The 13,499-nt window shown below is 44.7% G+C and overlaps 1 protein-coding gene across 1 annotated transcript in view; it reads right to left on the bottom strand.

Moving 5' to 3' along the window:
- Positions 1-2,397: 2,397 nt before the first annotated feature.
- Positions 2,398-13,499, bottom strand: part of Slc22a15 (solute carrier family 22, member 15) — a 59,979-nt gene continuing 48,877 nt past the window's right edge. The window contains 4 exon segments of the mRNA NM_001107707.2: positions 2,398-3,954; positions 4,255-4,443; positions 5,880-5,952; positions 7,435-7,555. Of these exon segments, the coding sequence (NP_001101177.1) occupies positions 3,862-3,954; positions 4,255-4,443; positions 5,880-5,952; positions 7,435-7,555 (476 nt within the window). The 3' untranslated portion in view covers positions 2,398-3,861.

Here is a 13,499-nt window from a genome sequence, read left to right on the forward strand (position 1 = left end):
TATCTACTACATCATCTCTTATTTCACTAAGTAAGTTTTTGTGGAAGTCCTAGGACACATACAGGAATCAATTCTCCACTTCCATTATACGAGTCCCAGGCATTGAACAGAGCTTAAGGCCGGGCCATTTTGCTAGTGTTTCCTGTATTCTTAGTCTGTTGATAGCTTTAATTTGGAATGAGTATTGAATGCTGTGCCCGCTAAAGTGTCATGAATCTTTCTCCTCTGATGTACACCATGCATGGATTTTCCAAAATGTGTCATCTTTGCATTCTTCAACACTGTTCTCCTAGGATTCTCCTGTAAGCCTCTGACTTTTTACAATCCATCTCATACAGAACTCGTGACTTCTAGGTTCTGTATATATCAACGTTGTTACTGTACTCCTAGTGCACTCTATATGAACAAAAGGCCTGTGTTCTGCGATCCTTTATTAAATTCATAAAAGGCAGGCACTAATTCCTGGTTTTATTTAGTTAATAAAATACCCTGATCTTTGTTACCTTTGCAACCTAAGGACCAATCATAAACTATCTGTAGGAAGAAGTCCTACTGAAAAGTGGGATTTCAGTCTCAAACTCTTACCTGACAGTTACTTGAATATGTGTGCAATAAGAGCCTAAAGTGCACTAAACTGGACAGTGCCTGTTCCAGTCACAGCCACGCCAGTAGTGCTCCAGAAACTTTATTCTTCTTGTATTTTGTGTTTATGCTGAGAAATGAAGACTATCTCCCTTGCTACAGAGCAGCCAGGAGACAAGCTGCCATGCTTCAAGGGACGAAGTTTAAACCCAGCATCTGAAACTGAAGCACAGTATCTTTGAACAGATCATGCAGCATGAAGACTACATTAGACCTCTGGGACTGAAACCATGAGTTTTCCTATTGTCTACATTTTTCTTGTCACTTTTAATTTTAATTAAATTAAATTTAATTAATAATTAATTAATTTCTAATTAATTAATTAATAATTAATTAATTTTTAATTAATTTTAATTTTAATTTTATTGTTACATATGTCTATCTATCATACACACACACACACACACACTCACACACACACAATCAACAGGGTCTTACCCTCCATTTCTGGAGGGCACCACGGGCAATGGCAATAGCCTATGATGTTTTGTGGGTCTCTTGGACAACCCTATCTGACAACTCAAGAAAGGTGTTTTCAGCCTCGTGTTGGACTTCCTGTTAGTTATGACTGTTGTCAGCTCAGAGGGGCAGGCAATTCTTATTTAAACTCCACGTGTTTGTTTATATGGTGATTTCCATGTGTTATAGGTATTTTTAGGTAGATACTGTTTCTTTAAAGACACTTTTAATAGACTATCTATACAAGCCAAATATGCTACCTACGAAGTAAGATTTCGGTGGCTTTGTGCCATCAATATTCACTAACAGCCATAGGGAAGAAAATCCATCTTTACAAAGGCAGAGAAATAATTATTAAACCGTGCTTAGAGAACTACCCAGGGAGAAGAAAAATGTAATAATTTATCCAACAAGAGCAGCTGACAGCCAGCCCGGCCTTATTACATGGCACATAATTCACACTGGGTCTCTCCTTCCACCTCTCAGCTGGGAGTTCCCTGGACCTTCACTTACTTAGCCAGCAGCAGCAGGAACTGCAACAGTGGCAGGGAATGATACACGGGAAGACAAGCCACAACTCTGCTTTTTCTGTGCCTAGGCTGATGGATACATTTTCTAACTTCTAATATCAAATTCTCTCTAACGGGTTATTGTAGCTCTTTGTATTCTGATGATAATTGTATCCCTCAAAATGGTTTGCATGAGAGGGTCCACATGTAGCTTCTGGGAGCCTGCCCCCAGTTAATTCTGATTGGTTAAAAAAAGATGCCAGCAGCTAATAGTTGGGAAGAAGGGAAAGAGGGGTTTTAGGTTTCCAGGGCTAGGAGCCTCGAGGAGGAAGAAGAGGAGAGAAGCCAGGCTTGAGAATGCAGGACAGAGAGGCAGAGCCACCATGTAAAGGGGCTGGGAGAGAGCGGCCCAGAGGGCTCTCAATTGGGTCAGGAGCAGCCAAGATGGAGCATAGAAATAAGTAAGTAGTAATTCGGAATCATCAGTGGGAAGTAGACTCTAACAGCAGTTGCCCAGCTATTGTGCTACACAAGGCAATTAAATTATAAAGGCTGTGTGTGTGCGTGCGTGTGTGTGTGTGTATGTGTGTGTGCGTGTATGTGTATGTCTGTGTGTGTGTCTGTGTGTGTGTCTGTGTGTGTGTGCATGTGTGTGTGTGTGTGTGTGTGCATGTCTTTCATTTGGGAACACAAACCATTGAGGCAGGAAGCAATCTTGCATCAGAATATATTGAAAATAATAATCCTACAGGTTATAACACAAAAAGAGAGATCAAACCAATAAAAATTATATAAATTTACTGGTTTATTTTAGACACTTTATTGGACGAGAACCAAGAGTTTCTGGAAGCCCTTTTCTTCCTCTCCTGAGGAGAGCTGACCTCCCTTTCCCGGAGAGGAAAGCAGCAGGACTTCGTACTTCGGAGTGTGGGACAAGATGCTGCCGGGAGTTCCATCATCTTCCTGACAGACACAGGGTCACTATCGGGTCTTCACCACATCCTGGCCGGCCAGGGTTCTCCACAGTGGTAGAAACAGCTCCCCCATGAGCCAGGGCATAAAGGAAAGATGACCTAACAGAGGAGCAGATGGATACAGTAGAAGCCGAGACAACATGGAGGAGTCCAGGAGCATAACTGGAGGCAAGGAATGCAGGCTTGCACAATTTCCAGGAGCATCTACAGAGCACCTTTCCCTCAACATTTGTGTGCTTTCTACTCCCCAGAGATTAGCATACACAGAAATCCTAAACACACAGCCGCTTCCCTGGTCGGGAAGTGACCGATTGACCACACGTGGACTCTGGCTTATATGCCTATTTGAGAGTGTTCAAGTTCTGTGAGAAATAGGTATTAGGTGTGATTTTGATTCATTTGGAAATCCATGGAAGCACTTAATGAAAACTCACCATTTTCTTAAAAGAAAAAAATAACCCACTAGTAGAGGCTGATGTAGTGCAGAGTTCAAACCCTGGTGTGCTGTGCAAATCCCTCATTGCACACTGTTGAGAATCTTCACTCTTAGGTCATTTCACAGGTGCTTAGTGCATCGCGCGCTGACCACCCTCAGTCTGTAGAGTTTCGTTGTTGGCTGGGCATGATTTTCAAATTATTGCTGATGGCTAGAATCTCACAAAGAAAAAACAATTCCCCAACTGCTTCCAAGTGGGAACTGGGAAAATTGCACAACGCAAGTGCCAACGGGAGCTACCATGCCACAGCCAGTCCTCTGATGACGGATAACTGCTCCGCAGATTCTGGAATTCACCAGTGAATGAACTCAGACTAAAGGCACAAGCAGCCCCGGCAACCAATGAGCTGGGAACCAGCCGATGAGCCCAGGGGAAGCTGGGAGCTCTGTACACATCAGCCTGCACCAGAAGATTCCTGGTGGGGAGAAGCAAGTGACAGGGATCCCGTGAAGCTTACTAGGAAGGTGAAATCCCGGGAAGGTCTGGCTAACCCTAGTAAAAGTGTGAGCAGTTTCGCACACCAGCTCTTAGGTCCCGAGGAAGGGAAGCAGCATGAGACACAAGGTGGATCTGAGCTGTGCAGCCAGAGGCACGGTGCTGGGCTCAGCCTCAGTCCTGACAACGACTCTCCATGCAGCAAGTTCTCCCTTGTGGAATCTGTCCTCCAACCGCCTCTCCTGTCTGGAAAGCATCAGTGTGGGCTGAGCAGTCTCTGGTGCTGAAGCTGAACGAGGCACTAAGAATGATGGGGCTTTGCTTCTGGGCAGGAATTCGGGCTCTTCACTTGATCATCTGTGTCTCCTCATTTGCATCATAGAACTCTTCCTCCTCTTCCTCACTCTCGCTCCCCAAGCTGCTGGCCTTGCCCAGGGGCTGCAATGGCAAAGGAGATCTTGTAGAAGCCGTAAAATGTGCAAAATGACATCACGACAGGTCCAAATGAGAATTACCACCCAGGCACTCAAAGAGTGATTTCACTGTTGTTTTGAGACAGGGGCCCAGGCAGACCAAGTCAGCCTTCAATCTGCTAAGGAGCTGAGATCAACCTCAGAACTTCCTGCCTCCACCTCCCAAGTGCTGGATTTACAGGGGTGCACCACAACTCCCAGTCTTAGATCGTTCTGAGGATCAAAGCCCAGGGCACCTAGATGGTTACAGCATATGTCTGTTTACCTGTGGAGGATCCAAGGTCTGTAGAGACAGCGCTTCCTCCCCTAACCGCCGATATGAGTACATTTGAAGATCAGAGAATGTCTCCAGCAAAGGACTGTTCAGAGTCTCTGGCAAGAGCAGGCTCAGGAGGCCTGAGGTCAGGCCTGTGGCTCCAAACACGATGAAGGGCAGGGACCACTGCACGTCCTTCTGTGGAGACAAAAGCCAAACAAATCTATCAGCCCCTCAGCAGGTGACATCAACAGTCCTGTGACCAAGAACTGCCAGGTTTGCTGTATGGTCAGCCCCTTCTCACAAGAACACCACACACTGCGTTTTCTTTGCTCTGAGACAACCATCCAGGAAACGGGTATACAGAGTGAGCCAAAGCCTTGGACCAACCGTGTGAGGCAAGGCATGGCCATGGTCACCTGTGAGCCTGACAGGCTCACATCAGCAGAGCTCCTAGGAACTCTCAAGTCCGGCTTCCACCTGAGGGCAGAGTCTGCTCCACACTGGTCTTCACATTCTCTTCATATGAACTATGGACTATCTACTGCTAATAAACTTTGCAGTGGTCAGATGTGTTGTCATGACATCATTGAGAGTCCTAAGATCAAAAGAACAGAAATCCAAAGAAAAAGGTCTGTGGCACACAGAGTTTGTTAACTATTTGAGTTGAATGTGGTGCTACCAGGAATTGCTTCAGAGATTCACAGGGAATTCTCAGAGAAAGTCGATGATTTCTTTCAATGCACAGGCTCCCGACCACAGTGAGCTGGCTCTAGCGTTTAGAATATTTCTTTTCAAGATCCTCTAGAAAAGTCCTTAAAGGCAGTGTTGAAACCATAGTAGAAGTAATAACATAATGATATTTTATTATATAATAAGATACCTCATGACATAATACTCTAAAGACTATTTCAGGATTTTTAACTGTGTACATGTGTGTGCACGGATGTGCTGGTGCCCACGGCAGTGATGGAGGCCCTGAAGTTATAGGAGGTCAAGGGCTGCCTGACACAGTTCCAGGGATCAAACTTGGTTTCTTTGAAACAACAGGTGTGTTCTAAACCATCGAGCCTTCTCTTCAGTCTCCTTTATAAACGTTCTAGGATTTGGTGTTTTTGTTGGTGTACATGTGGAAATGTCCCGGACCCTTCCAGAGGACAATGAATAATGAAGGGCCATACTGACCCTCAGAATACAATATCATGGCTGCCACACGTCATGACAGCTCAAGGTCTCATGCCTGATTTTATAATTGTCTACCAGTTAAGACATCTATGGTCCCTTACAGCGACTATGGAGGGTTACATGCAGTAATATGTGCAAAGTACTTAGCATAGAACCCAGTACTCCATAGATCATACACATTAGTTGACTTCTGAGTGTTGATGGGAGGGGGAATGCTGGCATCACCAAACCCTCCAATGAGTCCAGGTGAACAAAACGTCAGATGCACCAGGGGTGAATGCCCCAGTCCATCCACCCTGACAGAGTACGGCGCTCTGTGTCAGAAAGGCACAAGCTTGGCATTTGTGTAGCCACTCTTGGCCGAAATCACTCATTATCTCTTTCTACACAAAGCACAAATGGTCGCCAAAGCAGAGGACCAAGAACAGAGACAGGAGGTACAAACCAACCAGAGAGGGGACGAAGGGAGCAATGATCCCACCGACTCGGGAGAACATGGAGCACGTTCCGAGGCCAACGTTTCTAGAAGGCAGGAGAGAAACCAAGTTAATTAAATAAATACAATCATTAAGTCTCAGGGGGACAACTTTAATACTGGGTAGGAAGACTATTCCGAATCCAACATAGTAAATTCCTAAGGAGAAGGTACAGTGCCCCATTAGACCTTTCTATGAGGCCAAGGAGTTCTGAAATGACATCACCCTGTGCCACAGCACTGGACACATGAGGCTTTTCATCACTTGAATGTGACTCATGAGGATAAGGAAAGGAACTTTTATTTTAAGAACAAGGTCTTGCTATGCTGGCCCTGGCTGGTCTTGAACTGTGCCAATCCTCTTGTCTTCCCCCCAAGTTCTTCAAACTGAAGATATGGGCCATCATACTCAGCAGTGACAGACTTTTAAAAAATGTATTTATTTTTATGTATATGAATGCTTTGACTATATGTATGTGCATCATGGCCATGCCTGGGACTGCTGCAGTTAGAAAGGTGTTGGATCCCCTGGGGCTGAATTTTCAGGTAGTTGTGAGCTGCTATGTGGGTGATGGGGATTGAGTCTGGGTCATCTTCAAGAGCAGTCAGTGCTCTTAACCATCTCCAGTGTCTGTAATTTTAATTAATTTAAGTCTCATGAGGATAGCAATAGCCGTATGGGTCAGAAGATGAACAGATTGAGCATCTGAGTGTGTCTCATGGAAGGAGTGAGCTTTAGTTCTTCTGTCAGTTAAGAGAGCTACAACCAAGGTTTTGTGAGCCAAAATCTTTGACTTTTTTAAAAACTCAGCTAAGTGTTAAAAGCCAGGCATGTTAATAGAAATGATGTGTGCACACTGTCAGGTAACCCAGAACAACAAGCCAGGGAACAGAGAATGGCGCCGTTTCCAGATAGGCTAGCCCTCCACTTCTGCCTCAGCCTTTCTGTTGGCATGGGAAGGCGTTCCTGTGTGTGTGGATGGACGGTGTGGCACCCATGTTGCAGAAACAAGGATGAGGAGACACCAGCAGAGCAAGCTGTTTCTGGGAAAAGACTTCAACAGGTGGAAAGCACTCGGAGGCCTCCTGCTTGAAGAAACAGAGGTTTTCCAAATGCTCTTTAGGGAGACTGGCATAGGACTGGCACAGGGAGGACCAGCCCAGGGCACAGGAAGCAGAGCTGAGGCTGCAGCCCCATCCTGAATCTGGGTTTGCCCTTGTCCTCATGAAGGGCTATTAGGATTGAAGATGTTCTTTCTTATATAAGTCTCCACTCACTTCCCCTCTAAAACAACTGACTCTCAGAAACTGTAAGCAAGCCTCCACGTAAATGCTTTCTTTCATAAGAGTTGTCTTGGTTGTGGTATCGCTCACAGCAATAGAACAGTGCCTAAGACAATGGGAGATTGAATGCTCTCATGAGCGACACATGCCCACGCAAAGGCAGGGAAGGCCATCTCCGTCCACAGCAGCACCGTTAACAAAGCTGGACGGCATGAATGGGGTACGGCAGCAGGAGAGAGCCTTACCGGATGACAGTGGGGTACAGCTCAGAGGTGTAGATGTAAACAATGTTGAAGGCAGCGCTGATGGTCAGCTTTCCCAGCAGGGACAAGGAATGGCTGTTGACCACGGCAAACACACCTGTGTCTGAGGAGCAGAGACAACACGAGTGAAGTCTACGGGCTTTGTGGACCATTCAAAACCAAATGCTCAAAATACCAAAGTGTTCCACTGTGGTGAGAGATAGGCCCATGACATTTTTGAAAGAAGATATGACGATGTTCTGAAGAGAACAAAAGGTGAAAGAAATTTGGAAAAAAACTTGTTTTTTCTCCATTTCTTGCTTGGGTTATTAACTGATAATTAGATTTGAATTTCTTATTCTGTTTAAATAAAATATAAATGCATTCTAGTTTCACATTCTTAGTAAAATAGTATCCGGTGGTTCTTTCTTTTATTTTCTGGGTCTCTATAGTTGTTATCTGTCTCCAGTGAATCTCTTCCTTCAAAAATCCACACACCTCTGCCTTCTAAATAGCAACTTTCTCCTTGTGAGGAGAAAACAGGTCTCAAGCTTTCTGTGCCTCCTACAGTTACCATCAGCCTTGCCACTGATCTTCCTCTCCAACTCCCAGCACCCAGCTGACTCCCTGCCTCTCCTCAAAGTCCCCAAGGGCCAGCAGCACTGTCCCAATCTCAGATGTAATTGCCTCTCTTAGTGACACTTATGCCAAGCAGAAGACCTTGTCCCCTCCTTGGGACCACACAGCTCATGAGCCCCTCTTCCCTTAATATCTCAGTGATGCTGCTCCTCCCGCTGCTCCTCCGTATAACTGCTGCCTCTTCCTCCCAGCCCACCGACCAGCATGCCTCGGGCGCTCTCTTGTTACCCACTTTCCGTCTTGTTTGCAAGAGTGTATTTCAAGGTATTCTATGCTAAGGTTGGTGTCCTATTTATTCCTGTCTGACCCAGAATTCCCTGTGGGATAGGGCACACCGCTGATTACTAAGTATCTACTGAACTAAGAGGCACTGGGACTCTAGCTGGCATGAACGTGGTGGGAAGAGTCTGTGTTCATGCTACCTCAATTGCCAGTGAGGAGGGCATATCCCATCCCCAGTCCAAAACCATGTTCGTCTACTTTAACATGGTGTCAGGAGACCATGAACAGGCATCTTAAACATCTAGGATGACATTCAGTGCTGCCAAGATATTTGGGGATGACCATGGCTGCTGGTTTAAGTGATATATATATATTTAAGCTACAAGGTCTCTCTAGAAAGAGTCCATGCCTCCCAGCATTTGCTCCAAGGCATGTTTCTAGGACCCTGATCTCACTTCCTCTACTAACAATTTAACTAGATTATTCACTTCACCATTTCAACCAATAATTAGGATATGTGAGCCTCTCCACTATTTTCTAGAAAACTGAATCAGGAAAAAGTATTGAGTAGCAGGGATGAAAACAAAACTATTTGTGTAAACTGAAGTTTCCTCAAAACCAAACGATCGAGACACCTACGCTGAAGACTCTAGGCATTCCTGAAGAGTTAGAATGATGTGGATCATAGTTCTGCCATCAGGCTTTCTTAGCGCCCCCTGCCCCGCCCCTGTGCTTGATCTATCAAAGTGTCTACTATAAAACAAAGCCCTTGGAAATGTGCCACGTCTTCCACCAACTCCAAGGACAGGACTACAACCAGAGAGCATCTGAAGCCCACAACACAACTGTTGTTTGGATAAGTTTGTTCCAACCCATCCGCCTGCAGCACCCCACAAACGCAATTGGTGGGGACATGTTTATGACGTCTCTCATTCTGTGGCTAGCAGATGCTTCCTTATCAGAACATGTTATCCCGGGCACCCTGGATCTATATAGGGTCCTTCACACAATCGGTACTATTTGGCTCAAGAATAAAATATCTCTTCTTTCTCTTGAGGCGTGTTGCCTTTTAACTACAAATGGCTTTTGGTAGCGGTGGATTTCCCTCACGCCCTGCCCTGTGCACAGTGGCATCTTTCAAAACCACAGGAAGGCACCCTACATCTTTACTAACAGGAGAGACGATTGCCATCTGGAAATTTAAATTCACGTGGAGGACACAGAGACAATCATCTAACCTCCAGCCGAGTCTAAAGCTGCAAGAGGATTCCCCCGTGAGGAGGAGGACACCTCCAGCAGTAGCTCATTTGGGGAGGCTGGCTCTGGCCACAGGCCAAAGCTAGTCCATCTGCTGCTTGAACCTTCTCTCCTCTGCTCCTGCCAACACACCTGCAGTCACTTCTTCAGGGGGAACCCACTTCTCCATCCCCTAAGATGGCTTATGTCAATAGCAGACAGCTTTCTTTGTTAAGGTTCCTGCTTGTGCAGCTGCTGGGCTGCGGGCTGTGTTCCAGAAGACTCTGCCGCCACTGAGCCAGTCCCCTGCCTTCCTGACCTACATTCCTAAGTCATTCCCAATGAACGGTCAAAGCGTTGTTTGGGGAAGAAGGCAAAGTGATTTAGAGGGGAAGTTAAAATGGAATTACAGTTTTTAAGATGTGGGTTTGCACACTTGTTTCTTTCCATGTACTAGACTCCACGAGGTCATAACTTAGCTCCCACAATGCGGCTTTGGAGGACAGAGTTTCCAGGACTTTCAGGAACCCTTTGGAGCCATCAGAACAAACGTCTCTTTTGTCCATTTATTACTGAGTTGTAAAACTCCATTCTTTATTTCGAATCAATCTTTCGCCATGCATATATATTTTACAGATATTTTCTCCTAGTCTGTTCTTTACTTCTTTCTGTTAAGGGTGTTTTGTTTTAAGGGACTTGTGTTTCCTCTGCTGCTCACGTTGGCCCTGAACTCCTAGCTCAAGCAATAAACTGTTGGTTCCAAATAGCAAACTTCAGTCACTGTTCTTTTACAGAATGATAATCATAAGCCAATCTGTTTTATTTTGCTGTTTGTAAGACAGACATGGTTACAGGTAGCCCAGGCTGTCCTTGAACTTGCTGTGTACCCAAGGATGACCTTGAACTCTTGTGGTGGTCTCTCCTCCTCCTGAGTGCTTTTCTAAAATTCAATCCCTTCCCCTGATCTATCCTATCAAATATCGCACTATCTGGATTCCTATAACTGCGGTAAGTTAAACATGATAAATTCTACAACTTTGTTTTTCTTGATAGAAATTATCTTGGCTAGTCTAGAATCCTTTGAATAGTCATATTTGCACAAATTTATTCTATCAGTAAACGAATACTCCTGGGCATTTGATAGCTAAATCGGTTTGGTAAGAGACGAAGGCTTAAAGGGCTTGGTGATCTCCTTATTTGTGAATATTACTATTGCTAATTCAATTATTTAGCCCTCTCTAGTTCCTCCTTTCATGGTTTTATGTCATGCTTTATACATGCTATGGAAATTTTACCTCTAAAACTTTAAAAATTTTTATTACTAGTGCCATTGTTAATTGCATAGTAGATTATTTGCTAATGATATATAGAAATAAAATTGTGCATCCATGATTCTGGCAGGCTTACTTAATTCTATTATTTAGTGTTTAAATGTGTGTGTGTGTGTAGTGGTGTGTGTGTGTGTGTGTGTAGTGGTGTGTGTGTGTGTGTGTGTGTGGAGTGGTGTGTGTGAGTATGTGTGAGTGTGTGTGTAGAGTGGTGTGTGTGTAGTATGTGTGAGTGTGTGTGGAGTGGTGTGTGTGTATGTGTGTGAGTCTGTGTGTGAGTGTGTGAGTGTGTGTGTGTATGTGTGGAGTGGTGTATGTGTGTGAGTGTGTGTGTGTGCGTGTGGAGTGGTGTGTGAGTGTGTGTGAGTGTGTGTGTGGAGTGGTGTGTGTGTGTGTAAGTGTGTGTGTGGAGTGGTGTGTGTGTATGTGTGTGTATGTGTTGTGTGTGTGTATGGAGTGGAATGTGTGCTGTAGTTAGAGCAGATCTCTGTGGGTTTGGTTCTCTCCTTTCACCATGTGTGTCCAGGGCTGAACTCAGGTCAACAGGCTTATTTCCCTCTGTCTCGGCTTCAGTCCCTTCCCTTTCTTTTCATGGTTACACTGCATTCACTGGTTTGTTTCTGACCATGTTCCATAGAGAATGGCATCCTGATGACAGCGATTATTCACCCTTTCAGTGGTAAATGCAGCATTTGCTAGAGGTTTTCCCTTGATCCAATCTGTCAGGTTAAGGAAATTCTCTTGTGCTTCCAGCTGCTAATATTCTTTCTTTTATTGGATATTTTATGCATTTACATTTCAAATGTTATCCCCTTTCCCAGTTTCCCCTCCATAACCCCCTATCCCATCCCCCTCCCACTGCTTCCATGAAGATGCTCCCACTCCCACCCACCCACTCCTACCTCACCCCCTGGCATTCCCCTACACTGGGGCATCAAGCCTTCACAGGACCAAGGGCCTCCCCTATTGATGCCAGACAATGCCATCCTCTGCTACATATGCAGCTGGAGCCATGGGTCCCCCCATGTGTATTCTTTGGTTGGTGGTTTAATCCCTGGGAGCTCTGGGGGGGGGGTCTGGTTGGTTGATATTGTCGTTCTTACTGTGGGGTTGCAAACCCCTTCAGCTCCTTCAGTCTTTTCTCTAGCTCCTTCATTGGGGTCCCTTTGTTCAGTCTGATGGTTAGCTGCAAGCATCTTCATCTGTATCAGTAGGGCTCTGGCAGAGCCTCTCAGGAGACAGCCATATCAGGCTCCTGTCAGTAAGCACTTGTTGGCATCAGCAATAGTGACTGGGTTTGGTGGCTGCATGTGGGATGGATTCCCCAGGTGGGGCAGTCTCTGGATGACCTTTCCTTCAGTCTCTGCTCCACTCTGTCCCTAATATTTCTTTTAGACAGGAATCATTCTGGGTTAAAAATTTGGAGATGAGTGGGTGGCCCCAACCCCCCAACCAGAGGCCTTGCCTAACCTCTGGATATGGTCTCTACAGGTTCTCCCTCTATTTTGTTGGACCTTTCAGCTACTCTCACCTGTGTTGGGTCCTGGGAGCCTTTTGCTTCCCTGGCATCTGGGACTTGCTGGTGACTACCCCCAGTTCCCCATTCTCCCATTGCTACACACCTCTGTTCAAATTCCTGAACATCTGTATATCATCCCTGTCTCCTCCCATACCTGCTAATATGTGATGTGATTATCAGTAACTTTCGTTTTTTTTCTGGGTTTTAATATGGCGAGTAACACTGTGCTTGTGTTTGTGAGCTAAAGCTTGCTTTTGTCTGACTTAGTCCTCGGAGTAAGTGATGGCCTAATGTTAATTGCTGGGAAATCACATGAATTGGAATTTCTTATTTACATGTTTTATAGCACCCAGGAGCAAAGCCGTTGGTGTTCTCTGTGGGATGTTTCTAACCTCACACTCAGCTGCTCTCCAGCGAAGGGCCGCTTGCTTCCACATAAGCTTTCTGGGTTTGCTTCTCTGCAGACTGGACCTAAATTGGATTTACTAGCATAGGAATATTCTTGATGTTTTCTCATTAATTGCCACAGCTCCTTCAGTGATGGCCCCATTCTCATTTCTGATATTTGTGATCCGTGTCTCCTTATATTTTATTAGTTTAGAGGTTTATTCATTTTAATTGGTCCTAAACAAAAAGTTTGGTTTCCTTGGTTTTCTCTATAATTTTTCTGTTTTCATTCCTTGCTTTTTTCTCTCTTATATTTATCACTTTATTCTTCTGCTTGCCTTCTGTTTCACTGGCGTTCATTTTTTAGAGTTTATCTTCTAGAGACAGCATTGAGATTACCAATCTGTTGAGTGTTGACAATTATATAAATTATATAAATGTTCAAACTAAGCTTTATAAAAGTTTCTACATGAGTTTTGATGGTTATATATTTATGTTTTAACCAAAATATCTTGTAACTTCCCGTGTCATTTGACCTGTGCATCCTTAAAAGAGTGTTGTTTAGTATTTAAATGTTTAGGATTTTTTCCAGATACAGCTATTGATTTCTAGTTTAATTTCGTTCTGGTCAAGCAATACTTTTACAAGTCTTCAGTACTTTTAATTCCCTTTGCTTGTGCTCCTGGCCCATTTGATGGCATCCTACCAGAGGCTCTGTGGCTTTTCAAATGGAAGCC

Source organism: Rattus norvegicus, chromosome 2 (genome assembly GCF_021556685.1).
Source record: "Rattus norvegicus strain SHRSP/BbbUtx chromosome 2, alternate assembly SHRSP_T2T, whole genome shotgun sequence".
NCBI classification, from domain to species: Eukaryota; Metazoa; Chordata; class Mammalia; order Rodentia; family Muridae; genus Rattus; species Rattus norvegicus.